Source organism: Cygnus olor, chromosome 7, assembly GCF_009769625.2.
Source record: "Cygnus olor isolate bCygOlo1 chromosome 7, bCygOlo1.pri.v2, whole genome shotgun sequence".
Classification (NCBI taxonomy): Eukaryota; Metazoa; Chordata; class Aves; order Anseriformes; family Anatidae; genus Cygnus; species Cygnus olor.
In genome coordinates this window covers 23,126,866-23,150,147 of record NC_049175.1, presented here as the reverse complement: position 1 = coordinate 23,150,147, position 23,282 = coordinate 23,126,866, and the positions used below count along the sequence as shown (strand labels likewise).

At 63.0% G+C, this 23,282-nt stretch overlaps 5 protein-coding genes across 5 annotated transcripts; 2 read left to right on the top strand and 3 right to left on the bottom strand.

Moving 5' to 3' along the window:
* Positions 1-725: 725 nt before the first annotated feature.
* SLC25A28 (solute carrier family 25 member 28) lies at positions 726-5,231 on the bottom strand. The gene is made up of 4 exons (XM_040563716.1): positions 4,908-5,231; positions 4,202-4,430; positions 3,276-3,332; positions 726-1,829 (listed from the first exon to the last, which is right to left on the bottom strand). The coding sequence occupies exons 1-4, from the start codon at positions 5,229-5,231 to the stop codon at positions 1,312-1,314; spliced, it is 1,128 nt and encodes a 375-aa protein (XP_040419650.1). The 3' UTR covers positions 726-1,311.
* A 466-nt stretch (positions 5,232-5,697) lies between these two features.
* On the top strand, positions 5,698-9,582 carry ENTPD7 (ectonucleoside triphosphate diphosphohydrolase 7). The gene is given in 13 exon segments (XM_040563711.1): positions 5,698-5,793; positions 6,016-6,174; positions 6,261-6,466; positions 6,540-6,690; positions 7,021-7,124; positions 7,263-7,319; positions 7,553-7,701; positions 7,777-7,943; positions 8,269-8,593; positions 8,690-8,775; positions 8,898-8,955; positions 8,957-9,060; positions 9,207-9,582. Coding segments are annotated over 13 exon segments (1,806 nt in total). The 5' UTR covers positions 5,698-5,785; the 3' UTR covers positions 9,439-9,582.
* Positions 9,583-11,006: 1,424 nt separating this feature from the next.
* LOC121073104 (V-type proton ATPase subunit e 2) lies at positions 11,007-12,297 on the bottom strand. Its single transcript, XM_040563723.1, has 4 exons — positions 12,141-12,297; positions 11,984-12,031; positions 11,734-11,877; positions 11,007-11,542 (listed from the first exon to the last, which is right to left on the bottom strand). The coding sequence occupies exons 1-3, from the start codon at positions 12,242-12,244 to the stop codon at positions 11,784-11,786; spliced, it is 246 nt and encodes an 81-aa protein (XP_040419657.1). The 5' UTR covers positions 12,245-12,297; the 3' UTR covers positions 11,007-11,542; positions 11,734-11,783.
* On the bottom strand, positions 11,809-16,578 carry LOC121073097 (cytochrome c oxidase assembly protein COX15 homolog). Its single transcript, XM_040563715.1, has 10 exons — positions 16,312-16,578; positions 15,938-16,060; positions 15,502-15,688; positions 15,108-15,275; positions 14,542-14,623; positions 14,052-14,206; positions 13,062-13,175; positions 12,653-12,836; positions 11,984-12,031; positions 11,809-11,877 (listed from the first exon to the last, which is right to left on the bottom strand). The coding sequence occupies exons 1-8, from the start codon at positions 16,518-16,520 to the stop codon at positions 12,705-12,707; spliced, it is 1,170 nt and encodes a 389-aa protein (XP_040419649.1). The 5' UTR covers positions 16,521-16,578; the 3' UTR covers positions 11,809-11,877; positions 11,984-12,031; positions 12,653-12,704.
* On the top strand, positions 16,472-21,523 carry CUTC (cutC copper transporter). Its single transcript, XM_040563719.1, has 9 exons — positions 16,472-16,658; positions 16,941-17,012; positions 17,105-17,164; positions 17,406-17,615; positions 18,657-18,692; positions 19,124-19,257; positions 19,951-19,978; positions 20,380-20,485; positions 21,081-21,523. The coding sequence occupies exons 1-9, from the start codon at positions 16,598-16,600 to the stop codon at positions 21,190-21,192; spliced, it is 819 nt and encodes a 272-aa protein (XP_040419653.1). The 5' UTR covers positions 16,472-16,597; the 3' UTR covers positions 21,193-21,523.
* Positions 21,524-23,282: the final 1,759 nt, after the last annotated feature.

Sequence of the window (23,282 nt, the reverse complement as noted above, 5' to 3'; positions counted from 1 at the left end):
CCCCAAATCAGGAGCTGTGCTGAGCCCCAAATCCCCCATGTGAGGGCAGCGCAGAAACCACGCGAGGGCCCTCCAGTGCCACCCCGCACCGAAACGCCCACTGCCCCGAGCCACGAAGCCTTCGCAGCTTCTCCCCGAGGTCCCAGCAACCCGCGCCTGTGGCAGGGCCACCAGCTGAAGGGACGGGACCGCCCTTCTGGTGGTCCCTCCTGGACGAGACCCTGCAGCCAGCAGGGGACACAGCACGGCTGCTGCCCTGCCCGGGTCGCTGCTGCCTGGCCAGTGGGGCTGGCACACGGCCCGAGGAGGGGAGAGACTGCAGGGGAGAGGCAGGGCGATTCCCAGCTGGGTAGTGCAGGACTCTCGGCCTCGCCGCTGTGGGGTGAAGCCGCTCTGACCTGCCCCGTCCAGCTTTGTGACAGCAGCGGTGGCGCAGGGCTGCGGTAACGGGTACTTGGCTGTACGGAGAGACTTAGCAGGGGGCTGGGCTGAGAGCACTGCTTTTCCCAGACTTTCTTCCACCATTTAACGCCTTTTTCCATCAAACTGCTGAGAAAGACAGGTCCTGTCCTTCACACAAGGGCCTTCACCAAGCCTGCTGCTGCTCCCAGGGCCCTGGCAGACAGCATCCCACCCGCCACCCTACCAAGAGCCCCCAAAATAGCCCAGCACTGGGCAGTCGGAAAGGTCTCGCGCCACCCGAGAGCAAGAAGGGGACGCGACAATAGAGCAGAACTGTTTTTATTGGAGGTGTCAAGAGCAGGAACATTAACAAACCTACGACTCCCCTCCTCAAGTGCCATCCTTCCCCACCCACCACCACCACCAGGGCAGTCAGCGTCATGTGTGCGTGCTACAAGACAACGGCAAGGCTTACACTTTGCTTCAGCCAAAAGCCAGACAAAGCCTCCGGCGTCCCAGGCGGAGCCGCTGCCCCCTCCTTGGCGACTGAGCTGAGCTGCGGCCCTGCCAGCGGCAGGGCAGGACATTCACCTTCCCCTCCAAGCAGGGGCGAGCTTTGCAGCAGAGGAGGCTTTTGTTACGGGAAGGAGAGGAGCACAGCTCCACCGAAGTGCCAGGGGACGTGACCTGGGCTGCAGCTCCCAGCAGGACATCTCTGAGGGCCCGGGAGAGAGCCAGCCGTGCAGCTGGAGCGGAGCTGCAGCAGCCCCGGGCAAGAAACGGCGTTGCTAAACCCCGAAGGGCTTTGCTGCCCCCTCTCTTCAACACGAACCAAACCGAAAGGGAGAGGGTCAGAAGACAAACCAGGAGGGGAGATGAAGCAGGTCTGGAGTCGGGTTCAGCTCTGGCTCACTTCCCAGCCCGACGTTCTTCCTGGCGCTTGGTGAGGATGTACTTGAAGAACTCGTACACGGACCAGGCGATTGCCGTCGAGGGCATCTGATAAATGACTCTGGCCTGGACCCCTCTGAAGTAGGCAGTCACACCGCCCACTTGGTACACCGTCCTGAAGGCATTGGCCATGCCTGTGATGTGTCCGCTGATGTTGGAGCTCAAGGCCAGGGATTCCTGGGTGTTGAGCAGCGTTTTGCAAACGTCCAAAGGCGTGGTGGCAGCAGCAGCTACAGCCCCAGCGCAGGCCCCGGAGACCACGTGGGAGCCTGGGTTGTACTGTCTGTGGGGGTTGAGCTGCTCCTGCAAGAACTCGTAGGTCATGAAGTGAATGGCTTGGAAGGGGATGTTCATGGTGAGCTGGGTGGTGTAGCTGCGGTAGAAAGCTCCAGCCCCTTCGTTGCGCCACACAGCCCGTACACAGTCCGTCACGCGCCGGTAAGGCGAGTTGTACATCTGCATCCGCTGTTTGACCACTTGGGACGCACGGCAGCAGCGAGCAGCCGGCAGCAGCAGCAGCAGCCGGGACCCAGGCGCAGAGAGGAAGAGGAGAGAGAAAGGGTAAGGGTGAAGGTGGGCTCCCTGCGGGCGCTCAGGACTTCAGTCACGCTGGCTCGGGAGCTCAGGGCAGACCGCTCCGGCCAGCAGCGTCCCGGCAGGGCTGTACCGCGTACATCTGCGCAAGGCGTCGCCGTCACTGCACCACCTGCAAACCCTGCAGCCCGTTCGAGGGAACGTCCTCGTACCCAGGTGTGAAGTTCGACATCCGATGCGTGCACCCCCCTCCACTCCACGTGACCCACCTCTCCCCACCTGCCCCTACGGACCTACTGCGCAGACAGAGGAACCCCCCTGCAGTTATTCTGTTATTTTCCAGATTTCCGCCCCCCCCCCGCCCCGCACAGGAGCGGAGCCCAGCACAGCCTCCAGCCGTGCCCGGCCTCCCCTAACTTAACACGACCAGCAGGAGCCAAAAACGATGCGACTGCAAATATTACAGCCGGGGTAAGAAGAGTAGCTCCAGGGGAGGAATGACAACAGACCGGCCAAAGCAGCTGCCTGCTCCCGAGGGTCAGAGCCCAGCGGCGGGCGGGCAGGCAGGAGGAGGCCTTGCTGACAGCAGGCATTTCTTCGGGAGCGACAGCCCAGCGGGGGCTCGGCAGTCCCCGAGCCTGGGTCAGCTGGAGCTGGCAGCGGGGCTCCCGGCTGGGGCTGCCAGGCTGCGGGCACGGCCCCGCTCGGCACCGTGCGCGCCACCGCAGCTGCTACCGCGGCTCTTTACTCGCCCGCTGTCCCAAGCCTCCCAGTTTTAAGAGGCACAAGTCTATTCATCGCTGATCTATGCTCGTTATTCCCCCTCCGCTCCTCCCACCGCCTTCACAGACGTTAGTTAATTAAAAATCTTCCTCCTGTTTTCAAACCAAGCTTAACAAAGTCAGTACCTTCCAAACGTTTCCTAAGCTATCTCTTCTCCAGACTTCTTTAAGGCGCCTTTTGTACCTCAGCTTTTTCTTTTTCATCTTTAACACATGCCTAGAACCACATCACATCTTCCCAAGGAGCTTTAACCGCAGTGTTGTCTGGTTTCAACGCACTTGGAATGACTTTAAGAGTAAGATCACATCTCTCTTGCTTTCTCTGCTGCTCCAGGTAGCTGTCAGTAGCGAAAACCCCTACTCCTCCTCATTTGAGGTTTGCTGGGCTCCCCAGAACGAATCCCAGCTCTGGAATCCCACGTTCTGAATCCCACGTTCCCAGCTCTGTAACTGGCAGCCGCTGGGCTCCCTAAACGGAGCCTATACTGACCCCCAAAGGATCCCTGCGGTCGGGCGAGCAACAAGGACAGGGGGGCCACGGAGGGACCGGCGCAGCCCGGGCAGATCCCACTCCCAGACCCCCCGGCAGGGCAGGCTCATCGTTACCTTCTGCAGGGTTCATCGCTGCGTCGTGGAGCAACGTCGCTACACACCCGGCTGCACCTGCAAAACAAGAACTGCCACATGTGAGGGGAGGAGGTGGCGAGAGACCCCGGGGCTCCACCACGACCCCGAGTCCCCCGCCAAAGCAAAGGAGGAAGTCCCCCTGCAGCAGAGGGCGAGATCCAAAGGCAGCCTCCATCTCCTGTCCGGAAGGCGGGCTGGTCCTCAGCAAATCCCACCCGAAAAGAGTTCAACAGAGAGAAGAAGAGGAGCACAGCAGTCTGTCAAGTCTCGTGGGCCGGCCGGGACTCCCTCAGTCCCAGCCCTCGCGGGCCACCAACTCGCAGGGCTCCCACAGGACAAGGATCGCTGTGCCCCACGCCCAGCACCACGCGGGAGGAGGAACCACACAGCGCTTCGCTGCACGCCCGCCTACGCTCCCCTCATCCCCACGCTCTCCCGGGGCCGCAGCGCGGCGACAAAAGCACCGGGCGCCACAGCGCCACCAGCCCCGAACCCACCGGGCGGGCTCCTGGACCGCGCTCGGCGCCACCAACCCACGCGGCCGCGGCCGGTCCCCGCTCGTCCGTCGGCGGCTCCCGTCCGCGGGCATCCGTCCTCGGGGGCCGGCGGCTGGCCACTGACCTGCGTCGAGCCACGGATACCTGGGAGCAGCTCGGGGCGGGCGCAGGAGCGGGCGGAGGCACGAGCGGCGCTTCGCCCCGCCCGGCACCGCTAGCTCGCGGCTGGAGAGAGCACAGGGCTTTAGCACATCCGTGGCCCCGCCACCCCCGCGGGGCTGCCTGCCCCCTCCCCGCCGCCCCGCGGCCCCCTGCCCGCTCCCCTCCCCGCCGTCCCCAGCCCCCGCTCGCCCCGTGCGCCTGGCGGGGCCCCGGAGGAGGGCGGCGGGGCCCCGGTGGGACGAGTACCGTTGGCCACATGGCTATTGCCCCCCGCGTGGATCACGTCGCTCAGTGTCTTTTTTAACTTTTCGTAGCAGGCGAAGTAGAGGGCGTGGGCCGGGCCGGCTCCGGTGGCGGTGATGTTCATGCCCCGCATGGGCCTCCAGACGCCCTCGGTCCGCACGATGCGCCACAGGGCCTCCAGCACGTTCCGGTAGCGGGCGGCGGGCTCCGGCCGCAGGCTCTGCATCCGCGTCTGAAAGGCAAGGCCCGGGCGGGCGGCCCGTCACCCCTGCGGCCCGGGGCGGGGGCACCGGGGTGCGTGTCCCCGGTACCGATCAGCCCCTGGTAGGACGCCCCCGGTCCCGATCACCCCCCGGTCCAACACCCCCAGGCCCGACGCCCCCCGGTCCCCATCACCCTCCGGTGCTGCTCCCCCGGTGCCTATCACCCCCTGGTCTAACACCCCCGGTACCGATCACCCCCGGTCCGACCCCCCCGGTGCCGGTCACGCCCCCGGTCCAACACCCCCAGTACCAATCACCCCCCCGGTCTGACACCCCCGGTCCGACCCCCCCCGGGCCCAACACCCCCCGGTACCGCCCCCCTCCCCTCCCTCCTCCTCCTCCTTCCCCTCCCCCTCCCCCTCGCCCCACCAGGCCCGGGCCCGGCCCCGTTCCCGGGGGCCATCCCCGCCGCCCCCCCCCCGCGGCCCCGCCGCCGGTGCCGGCACCTTGACGCAGTCCACGGGGTACATCACGCAGTGCTCCATGACGCCCGCCACGGCTCCCGCCAGCATGTGCGTGGACACGGCGGCGCCCTGCGGCAGCGCCTCGTAGTCGGGGGCGGGCGGCGAGCGCGGCTCGGGGGCACCGGGAGCGGCACCGGGCCCCGCCTCCGCCTCCTCCGCCCCGCCGCCGCCGCCCCGCCGCGCCCGCCCCGCGCTGCCGCCGCCGCCGCCGCCGCCGCCCATGAGCAGCAGCAGGACGCGGCCCGACTCCGCGCCGCCCCGCGCGCCGGGGCTGGCGCCCGCCCCCGCGCCCGCCCCCAGCTCCATGGCGCCGCCGCCGCCGCCGCCGCCGCCGCCCCGGCCCCGCCGCGCCCCGCCCCGCCGCCGCCCGCCCGCCCGCCCGCCGGCCAATGGCCGCCCGCCCTCCCGGCCACCCGGCGGTCCTATTGGCTGCCTCAACTTTTCGCCCCGCCCCTTCTCGCAGCCCGTTGGCCGGCGGGCCCCGCGACCTTTGGGCCGCCCGCGGGGCTGGCGGCCTGTTCCGCTCCGCGCGGGGACGGCGCGACGCTATTGGCTGCGCGGCCCGTCACTCCGCGCCCCCGGCGCGTGCGGTTTATTTGGACGGCTCCCATTGGCCCGGCGGCCCGGCGCCGCGATAGGACGAAAGTCTGCGGGTGACGTCACACGGGGGAAAGAGGGAGCGGGAGGGGCTCCGGTTGGGCGGTGCGCCAGGGGGGCGTGGCCGGGCCGCGGGGAGGAACCGATTGGACGCGGCGGGGGGGGGAGGCGGGGCCGGGCTCCGGGGGCGCCCATTGGCTGCCGGGGGAGGGGGCGCTCGGTGACGTGGCCGCGGTGCCGGTGGCGATGCGCGGCGGGGGCACATGGCCCGGTGAGCGCCGGGACCGGGACCGGGACCGGGACCGGGACCGGGACCGGGACCGGGACCGGGACCGGGACCGGGACCGGGACCGGGACCGGGACCGGGACCGGGACCGGGACCGGGACCGGGACCGGGACCGGGACCGGGACCGGGACCGGGACCGGGACCCTCGCCCTGTGCCCCCCCCGGGGCTCCTCCGGTGCCGCCCCTGATCCCGCCCTCTCCCCGCAGGCTCTCCGTGCCCTGCCCGCCGTGCCGCTCCCCGTGCCCGTGGTCCCGGCAGCGCCCGGTGGCGCTGGGGCTGGCCGTGGCCGCGGGGCTGCTGCTGCTGCTGCTGCTGGCCGCCGCCGCCCCCCGCCGCTGGGCTGCGCCGCCACGGCGGGGCGAGAGGTGAGTGCCCGGGGAGGGGGGGTGGCGACACCGGGGGGGGGGGGGGGGGCGACACCGGGGGGTGTTACCGGTCCCGGTGGCCGCAGGTACCTGTCGCGGCTGGAGGAGCTGGCGGCCACCGACACGGAGGACGCGGCGCTGAGCTACGGCGTGGTGGTGGACTGCGGCAGCAGCGGCTCCCGGGTCTTCGTCTACTTCTGGCCCCCGCACAACGGCAACCCGCACGACCTGCTGGACATCAGGCAGATGCGGGACCGCGGCAGCCGGCCCGTCGTCAAGAAGATTAAACCCGGTACGTGCGGCACCGGGCGGCACCGGGCCGCCCCCGGGGGCTCGGGGCTCACGGCTCGCCCGTGCCCGCGCAGGGATCTCGGTGGCGGCAGCGGCCCCGGAGCGAGCGACGCCCTACCTGCGGCCCCTGCTGCGCTTCGCCGCCGCCCACGTGCCGGCCCCGAAGCACAAGGAGACGCCGCTGTACGTCCTGTGCACCGCCGGCATGCGGCTGCTGCCCCAGAGGTGAGCGCGGCGGGGAACGGCCGCGGCCCCGGGGGGGAGGACGGGGAGGGGGGAATCACCGGGAGCGAGCAGCCGGAGCTGGAGGAGGGTTGGAGCCTGCGGGGAGGGAAGTTTGGGCAGGGCCGGAGCGTTGCAGCGTCCTCGAGAGGAAACGCTTTGGTTTGGAGCCTCAGGCGAGCAGCCGTAGCTTCTTTAGGTTCCTTCTTCCGGAGGGTGCTGGGGCGCGCTGCAGAGGAACCGCTGCTCTCCGCCGTGCTTCCGCATGGAGCAGCTCCCCTGGCGGGGGAGGGAGGGTCACCGGGCCCCTGACCCCCTCCTGCGCCCCGGCAGGCAGCAAGCCGCGATCTTGGATGACCTGGTGAGAAACATACCCCTGGAGTTCGACTTCCTCTTCTCCAAATCGCACGCAGAAGTGATCTCGGGGAAACAGGAAGGTAGGAGCTGCTGCCACCTCTGCGGCCTCGTCCCCGTGCCCTGGCCAGGAGCACACGCAGCTGGCATCGGACGCAGCCAGGCCGTGGGTGGGAGCACTTGCGTTCCGCCTGGGGGCAACCCCTTTCTGTCCTGCCCAGGTGTCTACGCTTGGATTGGCATCAACTTCGTCCTGGGCCGCTTCGATCACGAGGACGGTGAGCGTGGGAGCAGGCAGCGCCCGGCCCTTTGGCTGTCCGACCTCCGCCGTGCACGCCAAGCCCCCGAGCCTCGGGCAGGGGGAGGAGGCACCAGCGCTGCCTGCAGCGACAAGTCCCTGCATGCGGAGGGCACAGGGGGGCACGGCCAGGCAGCTGCGGGGCAGCAGGGTGACACCAGGGGGGAGGAAACGCCCCGCTGCCCCTCGCTGACGGGCCGCTGCGGGTTGCAGAGGAGGCGGCGGTGGTCACCGTAGCGCTGGGGGACCAGGCGGAGTCCTTGGTGCGGAAGCGCACGGTTGGGATCCTCGACATGGGGGGCGCCTCCCTGCAGATCGCCTACGAGGTGCCCGGCTCCGGAGCCTTTTCCTCCCCGCAGCAGGTGCGTACCCGGCCAGGGGACGGCGCCGGCAGCAAACCCCGGGCCGTCGCCGATCGCCGCCCTCTGCTTCCTCAGGAGGAGGCTGCCAAGAGCCTGCTGGCGGAGTTCAACCTGGGCTGCGACGTGCAGCACACCGGCCACGTGTACCGCGTCTACGTCAACACCTTCCTGGGCTTCGGGGGCAACTTCGCTCGGCAGCGCTACGAGGAGCTCGTGCTGAACCAGACCCACGCGCGCAACCGGTACCGCTGCCGCGCCCGGAGGCGCCCCGTTGCGAAAGGGGGCACCGGGGCCTTCCCAGCGCTCTCTCCCCCTTGGATTTGCCCCAGGAGCCACCTTGCGGCGATAACGGCTCCCACGGCCACGCTGGCAGCAGCTGGGTGCCAGCAGCGGGTGCTGGGGCCTCACGTGGCGCCCGAGCGCTGCCCTTCTCGGAGCCCAGCAGGTTTATCGGTGCCACCGCCCGCTGCCTTCCCCTCCTCCAGCAGGGATTCACTCAGCACATGGTCCCGTCGCGTCCCCACCTCCAGCTCTCTCCTCACCTCTCGTTTCTCGCTTCTTCCGCAGGCTGCGCGGCCAGCAGACGGGGCTGAGCGCCGAGACCCCCTTCCTGGACCCCTGCCTGCCCGTGGGGCTGGAGGACACGGTGACGAGGGGCGACCGCACGCTGTACATACGCGGGCGAGGGGACTGGCAGGCCTGTGCCAAGCTGCTGCAGCCCCTCCTCGGGGGGCCCAACAGCAGCCAGGACTCCCTGACGGGGGCCTACAAAGCGCCCATTGACTTCAGCAACAGCGAGTTTTATGGCTTCTCCGAGTTCTTCTACTGCACCGAGGACGTGCTGCGCATGGGGGGCCGCTACAACGCCCCCACCTTCACTGCTGCTGCCCAGGTGAGCGCTGCCCCGGCCCAGGGAGGCACCGTTACGGTGCTGGGAGGGAGCGGGGGATGTTCCTCTGCTCCGAACCCCGACTTCTCCTTCCCCCAGGAGTACTGCAGCCAGAGGTGGGAGGTGCTGACCCAGCGCTTCCGCGGTGGCCTCTACTCGTCGCACGCGGACGAGCACCGAGTCAAGTAAGGGGCCGTGGCTGTACCCCCTGGGGGGGGGCTCACCAGCTTGGGGGGCTCGGTGGGCTCTGCCTTGGAGTCCAGCCCTGCAGCCGCATCCGGCTGACGCTCCCGTGCGCTGCCCGCAGGTATCAGTGCTTCAAGTCAGCCTGGATGTACCAAGTCCTCCACCAGGGCTTCCGCTTCCCCCCCGGACTACCCCAGCCTGCGCACGGCCCAGCTGGTGTACGACCGGGAGGTGCAGTGGACGCTGGGCGCCATCCTCTACAAGACAAGGTTTCTGCCGCTCAGGTAATGCAGGAAGGAGGAGAATTAGCCCCGGGGCTGCGCCCCAGAGCCCAGCTGTGAGGGGAGGGGTGGCAGCAGGACCAGGGCTCTCAGCAGTACTCTGTGTACCCAGCGCAGCTCACCCCTGGTTCTGACTCTCCTCGCTGCAGGGATCTCCGGCAGGAGAGCATCCGGCAAGCGCACGCCTCGTGGCTGCGCCTCTCCTTCGTCTACAACCACTATCTCTTCTTCGCCTGCATCCTGGTCGTAGCGCTGGCCATAGTCCTCTACCTCCTGCGGCTGCGCCGCATCCACCGGCGGCAGCAGTGCGCCGCGCAGCTCGACGTGCTGTGGCTGGACAAGGTGGTGCTGCTGCCGCCGGGCCAGGCGGACGGGCCGTGACACCGGGGGCGCGCCCGCTGTCCAGCTGCACCAGCAAAACCAGGACCGAGCGGCAGCCTGGGCTCCCAGGGCTCGGACGCTTCCTCGAGGACCATCGCAGCTCCGCCCTCCTTCATCTCCACCTCAGAACCAGGGGCTGGGGGCCGAGGCGGCTACGGGCAACGGAGCCCTCCTCTCAGCCTCGCCCCAGTCCTAATCTTTGCATTCCTTGGCCTCCGGCCTTCACCTTGCTGCAGGGGGTAGAGCAAAGCCCTTCGCTGCCGCCGCAGGGTCAAACTGCAGCCCCTGCTGGTCCCTCAGAGAAGCAGGACTTACCTGAGGCAGCCCAGTCGGGGCTGTAGCCTGAAGGAGCAGGCTATCCCCTGACTCGGGCAGCAGGTCGCAGAGCAGCTGGGTGAGGAGGTGCTACGGCCCGCTGCCTAGGCCGGCCTTTCCCCGGGCTGGTGCAAGCATCGGGGCTCAAAACGTCACTGCAGGAACCCCTGAGCCAAAAGTTCCCCCGAGCTGCTCTGCTGGGGCTGACCCCGCACTCAGAGCCCTCCCTCTTGGTGCTGTGCTGTCCGCCACAGCCCCCTCCCCTGCAGACCAATCCTCCTGCAGCGTTAATCGGTACCCAGGCGCAGCGCTGAGGGCTCAGGGACTGTTTCCCAAGGCCCCACCGAAGCGGGCTGTGCTTCCTTTCATTCCTTCCCTCCTAAGCATGGGGCGTCCCACAGTCAATCGGGCACTAAGTGCAAGGACCAGTGGTTCTTGCCCCGTGAACGCAGGCTGGGCCTGCCTCCGGGGCAGCCGCCTCACTCCAGCCGTGCTGGGGGCGCCTTCTGCATCCCTCCGGGCACCGGCACAAGCCCCGTTCCTTTGGGGCCGGAGCCCTGACCAACCGAATCAAGTTCTTCACTTGTACTTGAACTCACCTGCGACCATTCCTGTAGCAATAAAAAAAAAAGCCTCGAGCCATCCAGCAGGTGTCTTGTGCTCCAGTGAGATCCAGCCAGCAGCGACAGGGTGGGGCTGGCAGCACGCCTGCGGGCCCGAGCATCGTTTCACGCTGCTGGGACTTGCTGCAGGCATGGGGCAAGGGAGGCGCCTTCGTGCCAGCAGCTGCTCTGCACAGCTGAGCTCACCGAGCTGTTGTGATCCTTCCAAATAACGCTGCCCACCTCCTTCCTCCCAAGACAAGGCAACCGAGCCTGCTCCCTCAAGCCTCTGGAAGACGTTGCTCTCTGCTTTTTACCTTATTTACACCTCAGCCTTACGACTGAAGGGACTGAAGGCACTGCCTGGGTGACAGCCCACCCAGCTACGACAGCTCCTGCGGGGCCCAGACACAGCTGTTTACCAGCTGAGCAGGTACCCGAGTCTCCCTCTGGCACGTGCCGTGGTTTATCCGTGACCCCAGTCCCGAAGGACTGCCATACAGGTGGCATCAAGGATAAAATTTGCCCCGCACTCATGTGCTGCCATTTTTCCTCAACAGCTGAGGATCCCGGCCTTGTTCTCACTGCAAGAGCAGGGTTAGAGGTGACGGGGGAAGGGAGATAATCAGAACAAAGCCCAGAGACTTCCTCTGCCTCCCAGCAGCAAGTGACTGCTTCCAGCATCACTTACGAAAAAAGGATTTATTTCCACAACACAAACTTAGCACAGACAAATAAATAAATACAGATAAGCCATATCTGATAAATAGGGGCAAGGGACGACTCCGTAAGTTCTCAGAACATGGACGTGGGTGGGAGGGACGGCGGTACCTAGACACTACTGCGGCACCCTCGCTGCTGGGGCGGGAGACGATGACAGGGCCCCCCTCCAGCCCCAGGCTGCCAGGCAGAGCCCCCGGCCCGACACCCCAGCACCTCCCGCATCGCACCCCTGCCAGCCCGCACCCTCCCGCGGCGCCGGCCTTCCCTCCTCCTACCCTCAGCAGGGCCCACCCCAGCCGCAGCCGGGGACCGACCGCAGGGAGGTTCCTGCCTGCACGAGCTCCTCATCCCAGGCAGGGGCGCGGAGCTCAGGGTGTGCTGGGGCCGCGGGTCCGGCCTCTGGCCCAGCACCTCTGGGACCTCTGCCTGGGGCGGGAGGGGAGACGCTGGAGCAGCGGCGGGAGCTGGGGGAGGAAGAAAGGGAGGCGTCAGCACCGAGCTGCGCCCACTCAGAGAGCGCTCGGGTGGGGGTGCAGGGACCCAGCAGCCCCACGCTGTGCTCGGCACCCTGCGGCCCCGCAAGCCGAAGCGGCTCCCACCCGCAGCGCCCGACCCCGGGGTTTTGGGGACACGCCGGCCGGCCCTGCCCACTCACGGTGACGACGGGGTGGAGGCGGGGGGGAGCTCTCCGTCGGGGCGCGGGGCTCACTCCCAGAGGAAGCGCACGTACCACACGGTCTCGTTCTTCAGCTGCGGCCCGAACAGGGGGTTGGCCTGCGCCAGGATGGCGATCAGCCAGCTGCGGACGGACGAGGCCCGTGAGGCGCGGGGCCGGGGGGGGGGGGGGAAGGCGGGAGGCGAGGGGAGGGCAGACGAGGAGGCCGGGCGGGAGGCCGGGTACTCACAAGAGGTAGCAGCACACGGCGCCGGTGACCAGCATGGTGATGATCACCCTGCGGAGACAGCGGGGTCAGGGCGCGGTGCCCGGCCCCGGCCCCGGCCCCGTTCCCCCCACCCCGGCTCCCCCCGGTCCGGTCCCGTCCCCCCCCCCCCGCCGCTCACCCGCGGTTGGGCCCCTTGGGCACGACCCAGGGGGCGGCGACGCCCACGAGCCCCCAGAAGGCGGAGAAGAGGACGAGGGGCAGCGCCAAGCTGTGCGCCGTCATGGCCGCCCTGCGCCACGCCGCGCCGCGCCGCTCCGCGCCGCTCCCCGCCCCGCCCCCCGCCGAGCCCGGCGGCCAATCGGCGCGCGGCGCGCCACCGCCCCGCCGCCTCCCATTGGAGGAGACGCGCGGGGAAGCCCCGCCCCCCGCGCCCCGCCCCCCGCCGAGCCCGGCGGCCAATCGGCGCGCGGCGCGCCACCGCCCCGCCGCCTCCCATTGGAGGAGACGCGCGGGGAAGCCCCGCCCCCACTCCTCCGCGGAGGCAGCGGCCTCCCCTCGGCCTCCCCTCGGGCCTCGGCCCCTCCAGGGGCCGCGCAGCCCTCCCGCCCCCCGCCCCCCGCCCCGCAAGCAGGCGGACACCAGCGGCCCGGGGGGGGGTGGTAGCAGCTCCTTTATGGCGCGCAGCCCGACCTCCTTCCCCGGCCTCCGCGGTGGTGGAGGCCGTGCCTCCCGGCCTCCGCGGTCACTTGGGCAGCCTCCGCAGCTCGGCCGCGAGCCACAGGGCCGCGCTGAGCAGCGCCACGGAGCCCGACTGGTGCGCGGCGGCCAGCGGCGTGGGGACGTAGAGCAGCAGGGTGCCGATGCCCAGGCCCACCTGCCGAGAAGGAAGAAGCGTGAGCCGCGGCCGTGCTGACGCAGCACCGAGCCCCCAGCACAAAGGAAGGCCCGCGGCCGGACCTCCCGCCCTCTGAATCGCCGTGCAAGCCGTGCCACCTCCCGGCTCCAAACGCTTCGCGCGAGCGAAGATCCCGCACCGCTTCCACCATTGGGAAGGGTCTGTCCTGACAATGTTTTGCACCGGAAATAAAACAGAAAGTACCTGCACGCAAGCCACAGCCAGTAAGGAAGCCACTGCCGTCCTGGTCCTGCGAGGGAGCGGGATCTTCCGCGAGAAGAGGTACAGCGCCGTGATGGCTGTGACTGTGGCAACTCCCTAAAGAGGGAAACGAGGTTGTAGCGGGAAGGAGAAACAACTGCCCTTTGAAAGAAGTCCCAAGGAAATGTTCACATCCCATAGGAACAGTTCACAGCCACCACCAAATCCTGGAGTTCCTGCGCACCCCCCCCGGTTAACCCTGAAATTTATACTCAAGTTACGGAGAGTTCCATTTTCTCTGAATTAACGCTTTACTTCCCCATGGCTTTTCCTCATTTCTTCAATGCATTAGGAATCATTTTTGCCCTCTCTCCATCTGTCACCTTGACAATTAAAGGCGGAAGCTGTCAGCTGGAAAACTGATCTCGTTTTCACCACTCAGCCACAGTTCCCCAGCATTATCTCATCGCACGTGTCACACCAGATGATGATTCTTCTAAATCACTTAATCCTTCCTTTCAGTCTTAGTGATGGCTTAGCCCACAGTAACGCCAGCAGTGTTATTTGATATCCAAATTGCTCTGAGTTTTTTTCCACAAGGCACTCTTGGCGTAAAGGAACTTCAGAAATGCTAGAGGAAGCAGACACCACTCAGCCGTGAGATTTCCACGTTTTATTTCAACACAACGTCCCCAGACGTTTCCGCAGCGAGGGCTACCCTGACCTGCGGCTCATGTCATGGAAAACGAGAGACAAAGAAAAGACGCCTGTCACTTGGGCAGGAAGACATCCTTAAGGAAGGAGACCGCATTGGAAAAAAACAAACGAGCGCTAACCTCCCTCTTTCTTTGGAAGCAAGCTGATGACAAAGCTCTCAGGACCTTAGGACGCCCTGGATATCACTCACACCGACAGAAGCACAGCCCAAAGAGGACAGCGTGGCTGTAGGAAGCCACCGGGAGGAAGCAGACATAGCAGGAAGATGGCACTTACCAAGATCCTGTGATCAAACTGTACGGTTGTAGGATTCTCAAAGACATTTCTCAGCGTGGGGGAGAAGGCAAGAAGGTCGTCTGGGATCCAGCGTTCCCCCATTTTGGGGAAGGAATTGTACACAAGGCCAGCGTCCAGCCCTGCCACAAAGGCACCTGCAATTCCAGAGCAGAGAACAAGGCTACTGGACGAGGCACAGACGGCACCCCGGGCGCAGCTCTTATATGCAGCCTGACTCAAGAACTCGGCTTGGTCCTGAATTTCTCTGGGAAGTATCCGGAGATCACACAGCAGCGCGCAGGCCGTGCGGCACGTCTCTGCCTGCTCAGAACTTCCCGGTACGGTAGGTTTTTGAATGTTAGCTCCCTGAAAGGAAGGAAGTTTTCCCACAGAACGCAGCGGGGTTTCTCGCAGTCCCCACCAGACCAGAAGGGAAACAAGGCAGAGAGAAGCAAGCCACGGACGGGACAGCGGTGTGAAACAGCCTTACCTGAAAGGGCCGTAAGAAAAACGAGAGCTGCAGTGCCATGAGCAAAGCGCCTCAGGCGCAGGAGCTGACAGGTCTCAGGTAACTGTAAAACAAAGTGAAAAGAATTCAAGGGAAGCATTTCCAGTGCTGTTTGCAGCAAGCGAGGAAAGCTTTCGTTGCACATACAGGCGGACAGGTTGGCGTGTATTGTACAGGAGGGATACAGAGGGCAACGCACAGCACAGCCACGCTTCAGCGGTTCCTCAAAACCACAAGTAATCAAGTCCAACCTCGTGCAGAAACTGAAGCGGCCACTGGACAAGCGTTAGCACAAGTCGTTTGATCTCCTGACTCCTGCCTGAGCTTGCACGAACTCTGAGACTAGTCACTGTTGAGCGTGAGTACAGCCGTACAAGTCAAACGCAACATCCCGTAACTGTTACCAAATATCCTTTCCACCAGCTTCCAGGAACAGGATAAAACGGAAGTAGCCAGCGCTCTCCACACCCTTTCCTTTACCTCGCGTCCCCCACCCTCCAAATGGGATACTCCGCTGTGCCCTCAGCTCCTGAGGCACCGCCTCGTACCTGGTGTCGCGGCAGCAGCAAAGAGAGCCCCGTCCACAGACTGGCAGAGTAAAGAACCAGCGCGGAGCCGAGATGTGCTGCGAGGCGGTACTGGCTGACCCGAGGAATGTCGTAGGAATCTGGCTTTTCTTCCAGTCCGCTCTTGACCATGTACCACCCCAGCAGTCCCTGGCAAAGCAACAGAGGGTGAGAGCCAGCTCCCCCATCCCACAAAACAGAAAGCCAGGGAAACGTTAGGGATAAAATAACTTGGTTCTTCCATCCTGAACCACCCTACCAGCACTGACCTCCTCCCCCAAAAATCTTTCATGAATCCCGGTGTTTTGACTATGCTCAGTCAGGAAACGTCCAGAGGAGATACCACAGCTACTCCCCGCGGCTGCAGAGCGCTCACCTGGAAGCACACGAGCCCGCAGAGCGCAAGAACGCAGCCCTTCATGGGGCGGCTGAGCCAGCCCTTCCTCCAGAAGTATGCAGCTGGCAGGATGTAGGCCAAGCCCACGACGCGGCCCCACATGCGATGCGAGTACTCCATGTACCAAATGAACTTGAACTCTGTCAGCGTCATGTCGTGATTCAGGCTGTTAGGGGGGTTAGAACAACGAACTGCTTAATGTGATGGCACCGTCCTGCTTCCCGTGATGAGGGATCACCTTCCTCTAGAAAAGGAGGTGACACTGAAGGAGGGTGACTGCACGTGGCCACCACCAGACGCGCTCTGCTCGCCTTGCTGGTGGTATTAGAGGGCAGTTCTGTTCTCGTGAGAGCTCCCCGTGTTGCACGGCCACGGGAGCGACGCTCCCAGCCCCATCCCGCCTCCGAGCGCTCACATTCTGAACTCGGGGAACTGCTGGTACTTCCGGAACTCCGCTTCCCACTCCTGCTGCGTCCTCGGGGGTTTCATCTCCTTCACCAGGTGCCAGTCGACCATCGAAAGGCCGGACTCCGTCAGCCTGCGAGCAGACACGGGGCACTGCCTGAGCGCTAAGTAACCGACAGCCGCTGGCTGTAGCGGACAGCGCTGACAGAGCTGGGCAAGGCCCCGGGACGCCCAGAAACGCCTCTAAGTGGTTCCCAGCTGGCGCCCTCGCCCCTACCCCCTTACAGCCAGGGACGGAGGGACATGAGATGCTTCCACCTCACGCCCGGCGGCGCTCACCGGCCCCCCCCCCCACCCCCACCCCCCCGGCCGGGCCGCCCTCACCTGGTGACGCCGCCCAGCACCACGGCCCCGGCCACGGCCCCGCTACAGGCGAGCAGCCACCGCCCCACGGCGGCCGGGACCGGGGCGGGCGGCGGCGGCAGCCGCTGCTGGAGGCCGAGGAGCCGGAGCCGTGCCCGGGCCCCGCCCCCGCCCCGTCCCGGGCCCAGCAGCCGCGCCCCGGCCCCGGCGCCGCGCAGCACCCGCAGCATCCCGAGCGACCCCGGAAGTGGCGGCGGCGGCACCGGAAGCCGTGGCGAGCGCTTCCGGCCGTCACCTGGGCGTCACCATGACGATCCCGCGGCACGTGACCCAGAGCCAGCAGCGACCCCCGCGCGCCGCCAGCGCAGGTGAGGGGAGGGCGCGGGGCGAGGCGGGGGCGGGGCCGGGGGAGGTGGGCGGGGCTTTGTGGGGGAGGGGGCGGGGCTTCCCCCCGCCGCGCGCGCGCGCGCTCCGGCCTCGCCCCCTCGCGGCACGGGCCCGCGCCCTCCGGCGCGGGCCCGTGCCGCGAGGGGGCGAGGCCGGAAGCGGAAGCGGAGGAGGCGGAAGCGGAAGCGCGGCGGGAGGCCCGGCGGCGAGGCGGGCGCCGCCATGGCGCGGCTCGGGCTGACGGCTCCGCCGCCGCCCCGCAGGCATGGAGGATGGCTTCCTCATGGAGGTGTGCGTGGACTCGGTGGAGTCGGCCGTCAACGCGGAGCGCGGAGGTGACGCACCGGGGAGGCACCGGGAGGGGGGGGGGGAGGGGTGCGGGGAGAGCCGGGGCCCGGTGTGACCCGCTGCGACCGCCCCTCCGCAGGTGCCGGCCGGATCGAGCTGTGCGCGGGCCTCGTCGAGGGAGGAACCACGCCGAGCATGGGTGAGTCCCCGTGCCCCAACACGGACCCCCCCCCGGCTCCCCCCTCCCCCGGTTCCCTCCTCCCCCGGTTCCCCCCTTTCCCCGGGTCCCCCTTCCCCGGTTCCCCCTCCCCCTGTGCCCGTTCCCCCTGGTACCCGCTCCCCCGGGCCCTCTCCGGGCCCGTCAGCTCGGCCAGCGCCCCCTCCCTAACCCCCCTTCTCTCTCTTTCCCCTCCTCCCCCGCCTCTCTCTGTCCCCGCCAGGCCTCCTGCAGGTGGTGAAGCAGTGCGTGCGGGTCCCGGTGTTCGTCATGATCCGGCCCCGCGGCGGGGATTTTCTCTACTCGGACCGGGAGGTGGAGGTGATGAAGGCTGACATCCGCCTGGCCAAGCTGCACGGGGCTGACGGGCTGGTGTTCGGGGCTCTCACCGAGGATGGGCGCATCGATACGGAGCTCTGCACGGCGTTGCTGGGTAAGAGCATCCCTACCTGTGAACGCTGAGCTCGGTGGGATGCCGTCGTGAGCAGGTGGCGTAGTTCTGCGCTGCTCTCTGTGATGCTCTGGAAAGCCCTGTGTAAGTGCCTTGGTCTGCAGGCTTTGTCTGTGTCCTTGCCCTTCTCTCCCCCTTTTACACGTGTCGTGTGTTGTCATACGTGCAACGCGTTAAACAGGTAAGAAGTATTGCAGATCAAGGGCCGCTGCCCCAGGCAGCTCACTGAGTTTGGGGCCATTTGGAACAAAAACGGAGGGCTTCAGAAGGAAGGAGAATTAGGTGAAGTGCTTTGGGGGATCAGAGGCTTAAAGCGTTGGATTCCCTCCCATTTTCTTTGCTCTTTGTTCTTATCCTGATGCCCTGTGACAAACTGTTAGGCCAGACTCTCAGCGTATAGCAAGAGAGGAATTTGCTTCCATGTCTTTTCCATCAGCTACGTCCTGAGCCAAAGAGTGCTGAGCCTTTCTCTGGCGATGTGGAACTGGGATTCCTGAGTGCAAATGGATGTAGTGGACGGAGTACAGCAGCATCCGATAAAGCAATGAGGTGCTCTGCTGGGTCCAGTGTTTTCAGGGCAAGAGGCAGTTAGACTTCTTTTTGTAGAAACAGATAACCTCTGCCCAGTAAATTGTTAATGCTGAGCACCACCGGCAGAATTTGTTATGGACTGTTTTAGAACAGAAATTAGAAGTAATGAAAGAAATGGGACAAATCCTGTTTCCTGCTTTCAAATAGCATCGGTCCTGTGCCTTTTCCCTGGTAGATGAGACAAGTTCCCTACTTTGTTCCGGCAGAGAAAGACATCTCTGGCAAGAGTAGAGGATTTTTTCCCAACCAAAGAACCTGCACAAAGAGGAGCAGCTGTAGCTGTGTTGTTCCCAGCAAGTGCTGGGAGTGTTCTGAGCTCCCCAGAAACGGCCCGAGAAGCCTTTTACCTCTTTTACTTTATGTGCTTTTCTGGTTCTAGCACGAGGGCCCCTCTCTACCAGCCCAGACTGACCATGTGCCTTCTTATTGCAGCTGTTTGTCGTCCCCTGCCTGTCACGTTTCATCGAGGTGAGTCACCAGCACAGGGCCCTATCACGGACCAGCCTCTGCCCTGCTGACGGGGGAAGGTGGGGCTGGGCGGTAGCTGGGCTTACTGGATGTTGGTCTTCCTTCGGAGGCGGGGGAAGGCCGGGTGTGCTTTGCGAGAGTACGCTGTGGCTGCGCCCTTTGCCCAGGAGGGAAAAGGTCCAGGGGGTCCAGGCCTGGTGGCCGTGTCACTGCCCTGTGTGGGGAGGAAACGTTGAAACGTTCAAGGAGCTGAGCGCTGCAGCCCTGCTGTTGCTGCGAGGGCGACGTCGTAGCCAGGAGCCGTGCCTCCTCGCAGCGGTGGCGAGCTGGGAGAAGGGCCCTTCCCGTCTCCTTTTCCCTCGGGTGGGGGGCGGGAGCAGGGTTTGAGCAATGAGCTGAGTGATTTCTGAGCTGTTCCGTTGGTCTCTCAGCCTTCGACATGGTGCATGACCCTCAGGTGGCACTGGAGACCCTGATTTCCCTGGGGTTCGAGCGTGTGCTGACCAGCGGCTGCGACAGCTCAGCGCTGGAAGGATTGTCTTTGATTAAGAAGCTCGCAGAGCAGGTAGGTGTTCCCTCTGCTCCTCTGGGTCACCGTGGCTGCTTCTCGGGCATCGCCTGGAGGCAGCTCCTTTGTGGTAACCCTCATTTCTGTGAGGGAGCTGCTGTCCAGGAGCTCTTTCCCCCCACGTCTGGTGTGGCTTTAGTCTGTTTTCCCAAGTCCCTGCGGGTTGGATCCCTGAAGTCTCCTGCAGCAAGGGCTGACTGGGCTGTTCTTGCTCATGGAGTCAGAGGCGGGAGGTAAGAGATACTTTCAGGACAGGGCTTTGGCTCCAAGTTGATCCCAACTTTGGGGCGGCAGTGCCCGTGTGAGCTGCCCTTCAGGGCTCTGATGCTTAGGGACCTGGCTGGGAAGCCGCTGCTGTGGTTAACTCGCACAGACAGCGGCGTGAGGGCTCTGCTGGGGCGTCTCAGCTCCTGTTAGGAAAGTGCAATGTGTTTATGAGAGGTAGTCAGGTGAGAGAGAGGGGCAATGGGAAATGGCGACAAGTTGCCTTAGCTGGAAGTCTTTTCCGCTTTTCTTTGTCAAAATGGGAATAGGACAAAAAAGATGGGTGAGAGTACGTGAATCATAAGCTATAGTGGCACTCGTGAGCTTTCTGAGGGCGCGGTACACAAGCTTTCATTGCCACCACATAATGGCACGTGGGGACACAGTGCTGTGGCAGTATCACTAATGTGTTAACTCTTCTTTCAGGCAAAGGGCAGAATCGTGGTGGTGCCAGGTAATTTTTTTTTTATTTTTTTTCCTCTTATCTGTAACAGGTCCGGTTTTCTCTGGCTCCCATTCCTTAGCCTCTTGCCCTGGGTTGTGCTGTCTCACGGGGCTTTGTGAGCCAGGTCCCCAGCGGGGAGGTGCTCCTGCCCTGGTGTGAGTAAAGCCCTCAGAGCCTGCAGCTGCTGCTCACCGGGGGATCTGGGGGCAGTTCTAGATCTGTGGGAGAGCGTGAGCCACGGCTTCTCCCGTCTCTTTACAAGTGCCAGGGTCTCCGTTGTCCCAAGGGCTCTTTTCCCCCTCTGTGCAGGTGGCACCGATCCCTTAGCAGGTAGATCCCAGGGGTGTTGTTGGGTTTGTGGCGGTGCTTTCCGTGCTGGATGTGACATAAACGGCGATTCTTCCCACCAGGGGGTGGCATCACGGAGCGCAACCTGCAGAGGATTCTGGAAGGCTCTACTGTTTCTGAGTTTCACTGCTCTGCTCGCTCAGCCCGGGACTCAGGGATGAAGTTCAGGTAACTGGTTATTTTTTTTTTTACTATTTTCTAGCAATCCTGTGTAAGGGAAAAGCTGGATTGATGTGAATATAAGTTTGTAGAACGGGTGTAAATTTCAAACAGCTTTCTGGGTGCTAATTATGCTCCTGTGGTTGGGATCGAGATGCCTGGCTCTGTGTTCTGCAGCGTGTAAATCCAGCGGTGCTCATCACTTGGACTCAAGCTCCAAGCACAACCAGATCCTTGGGGCATTTCCTCTGCTACTGCTGCCCTAGGGTTCGTGAATGTGCGTGTGCTTGGGAAGGCAGGTTCCGGTGTAGTTGTCTTTGACCTGTAAAACTGCTGCGTGTGGCTTTTGGGAGGCCTGTGGGAGGCACCGCTGTGCACAGTGAGGAATGGTTTACATTTGACCACAGGTCTGCACTGAGTTTCTGTAGGTGCTGTTTTTTCTGTCCTTTGAATTACTCTTTGTTCTGTCACTGTCTCTCATCTTTGGTCTGGGGGGCACCAGCAGGTATTCTGGCTACTGCTGACACCGGGGGAAATGGTTTTCCTTAATGTATCTTACTCATCTGTATCACCTGCAGCTAGTAACCAGTCATTTTCCTTACAGAAATCCAAACGTTGCCATGGGAGCATCCTTCTCTGCCCCTGAATACTCCATAAAGGTGGCAGATGTGGCCAAAGTGAGGACCCTGAACGCAATTGCAAAGAACATCCTGTAGTGGAAGGAACTGTGCTGGGACAAGAGCGATGAGACTCCAGGGTCTTCCCTGCCACATGGACAGATGTGTACCGCTTCCGTCCTCAGGCCGCAGAGGACGCAAACTAGGTGACAAAGCCTGATGTCTCTTCCCTTGGTTTCCCCTGAGTGACCAGTCCCTGGCCTGGCTGGAAACTTGGCGTTGGCCATTTTAAATAAAAGGACTCATTCCTGGACGTTGTGGCAACGAGCTGCTCAGCAACACTTGGGGAGGAAGGGAGCTGAGCGCGTAGAGGAGAACGACTTGTGTAGCACTGCATGTGGTCGTCAAATAAACACTGCAGCTGCTCCCCTCTTGCCGTGTTGTTTTTTCTTTTTAATTTAATTTTACAAATAGAAGTGCGTGATCTATTTCGCGTAGTTCAGTACGTTATGCTTTGGTGTCAGTTCTAGATAGATACTGTGAATGGAGAAGTCCACATGAGCTCATCTGTGTAACATGAGTTTGTACAGGAGACACAAACATTTACCAAGGGCAAGGTAACAGCAAATAAACACCGAGCTAAAAATGTAACTAAAACCCTAGTCATGCGTCAGGAGAGCCAGGTCTGAGAGCAGCAGAACAGAGATAAGTGTCAGAATTAGTCAGCCTCCGGCCGCCCCAAAGGAGAAAACAATCACATCTAGAATCTAGAATGCCAGGGAGGGAAACAACATAGCCACAGCTGGAAAACGGTGCCTGGAATTAGAAATCCAGCAGCTGCTAGGTAAAGAGAAGCACAACAAAGCCCTCAGTTGATACATCTGTTGATACGTAGAGGTGATGAACACGTGAGGTAAACAATGGGAAGAAGCATCTACCAACCTGACTGGTTAGGTGAGCTAGTTGGGAGCCAACCTGGGCTACAGAGTGAGAGTGCTCGAGGGGGAGGGTGGGTAGATGGTGAGATTCCTTGGGAAGCCAAGGGGCTTTTCTCAGGGAGTTTCCAGGTTCTTTTCCTAACACGACGCACAAACCATGTGTTTATTCTTCAGACAGTGCTCGGGGGAAAGAGCCTGTGGAGTTACCGCTGGGTAGTCAGAATTGAAGCCTTGGACTCCTTTCAGTTACCTCGCAAAATACCCAACAAAATACCTGAATGGTGTCAGAGAGGTCCATCGGAAGAGTAGAGACCCAGCGATAAAGGACCTTTAATCTTGCTCCTTGGTGTTCTCTAGAAGATGCACAAAGCTGAAGAGAATCCCCCTGACAACAGAAATTCTTGCAAAGTGTAAAACTTCAGATTTGGGTTCAGATTTGTCTGCCCATCTTGGCAGTAGCATACAGTCTGTGAGGATGACAGGAGAATGTAATATCTGAAAAGGTGGCAGCAGCATGTCACCTTACGTGAATGAGGTAGTTGAAAACCTGTAACAGTAACTACATAGCTTCATCTTGGAGGGCACATCCACCTTTCACACGGATCCATCAGAGGTATCAGTGTTTCCCAAAACACATCTCAGGAGCATACATGGTATTTCTTAACATAAGAGCTGGGAAAGGAATGGCTGCTTTGTGTGCGTCGAAGCCTTTTCCAGTACTGGCTGATGTGCAGTCAGTAGGAAGGATTCAAAGTCAGAAGGAACGGTTTCACGTATGGATATAGTCGCCGTAGTTCAGGACACCTGAGTTCATGGAGTGGTTTCATGTATGAATATAGTCACTGTAGTTCAGGACACCTGAGTTCATGGCTTAAGTTGTGAGTTTTCATGAGTCACAGTGGTGATTAAGATATCTTGGAGGTCTTTTCCGACCTAACTGATTCGATGATTCTGTGTTATCACAGAGGCACAACTATAACTCAGTGGGAATGTTCTGCTGACACAGCCCTCTGGTATCATATATGCAGAGTTCTGTTCAATTTGCGTGAAGGGTTTTTGTTTGTTTGTTTTTTAAAAGAGACTTTTGAACTCAAAGCGCTTTACCATAACAAAGCAGAGAAACAAACACCTCAGAAATGGAGATGTGCAGTGAGGACTGGACTAATTTGTAGACTGCCTTGCAGAAGTCTCCTTCATGGACCAGATCGGGTGAGACAGGCAAGAAGGAATGCTGCTTTTGAAAATTTAAGT

Bases quoted from the DNA above. Each gene is read 5' to 3' on its own strand.
- CUTC (XM_040563719.1), top strand. From the start codon at position 16,598: ATGACGATCCCGCGGCACGTGACCCAGAGCCAGCAGCGACCCCCGCGC. The intron at 17,013-17,104 runs GTGACGCACCGG...GCCCCTCCGCAG, and splicing joins CGTCAACGCGGAGCGCGGAG to GTGCCGGCCGGATCGAGCTG. The intron at 19,979-20,379 runs GTAATTTTTTTT...TCTTCCCACCAG, and splicing joins CAGAATCGTGGTGGTGCCAG to GGGGTGGCATCACGGAGCGC.
- SLC25A28 (XM_040563716.1), bottom strand. From the start codon at position 5,231: ATGGAGCTGGGGGCGGGCGCGGGGGCGGGCGCCAGCCCCGGCGCGCGG. The intron at 4,431-4,907 runs GTGCCGGCACCG...CTTGCCTTTCAG, and splicing joins ACCCCGTGGACTGCGTCAAG to ACGCGGATGCAGAGCCTGCG. The intron at 1,830-3,275 runs GTAACGATGAGC...GTGCGTCCCAAG, and splicing joins AGCGATGAACCCTGCAGAAG to TGGTCAAACAGCGGATGCAG.
- LOC121073097 (XM_040563715.1), bottom strand. From the start codon at position 16,520: ATGCTGCGGGTGCTGCGCGGCGCCGGGGCCGGGGCGCGGCTGCTGGGC. The intron at 14,207-14,541 runs GTAAGGCTGTTT...CTGGAATTGCAG, and splicing joins TTTTCTTACGGCCCTTTCAG to GTGCCTTTGTGGCAGGGCTG. The intron at 13,176-14,051 runs GTAAGTGCCATC...TTCCCTCTTTAG, and splicing joins AGTTTGATCACAGGATCTTG to GGAGTTGCCACAGTCACAGC.
- LOC121073104 (XM_040563723.1), bottom strand. From the start codon at position 12,244: ATGACGGCGCACAGCTTGGCGCTGCCCCTCGTCCTCTTCTCCGCCTTC. The intron at 12,032-12,140 runs GTGAGCGGCGGG...CTGTCTCCGCAG, and splicing joins CCCAAGGGGCCCAACCGCGG to GGTGATCATCACCATGCTGG. The intron at 11,878-11,983 runs GTGAGTACCCGG...GTCCGTCCGCAG, and splicing joins GCCGTGTGCTGCTACCTCTT to CTGGCTGATCGCCATCCTGG.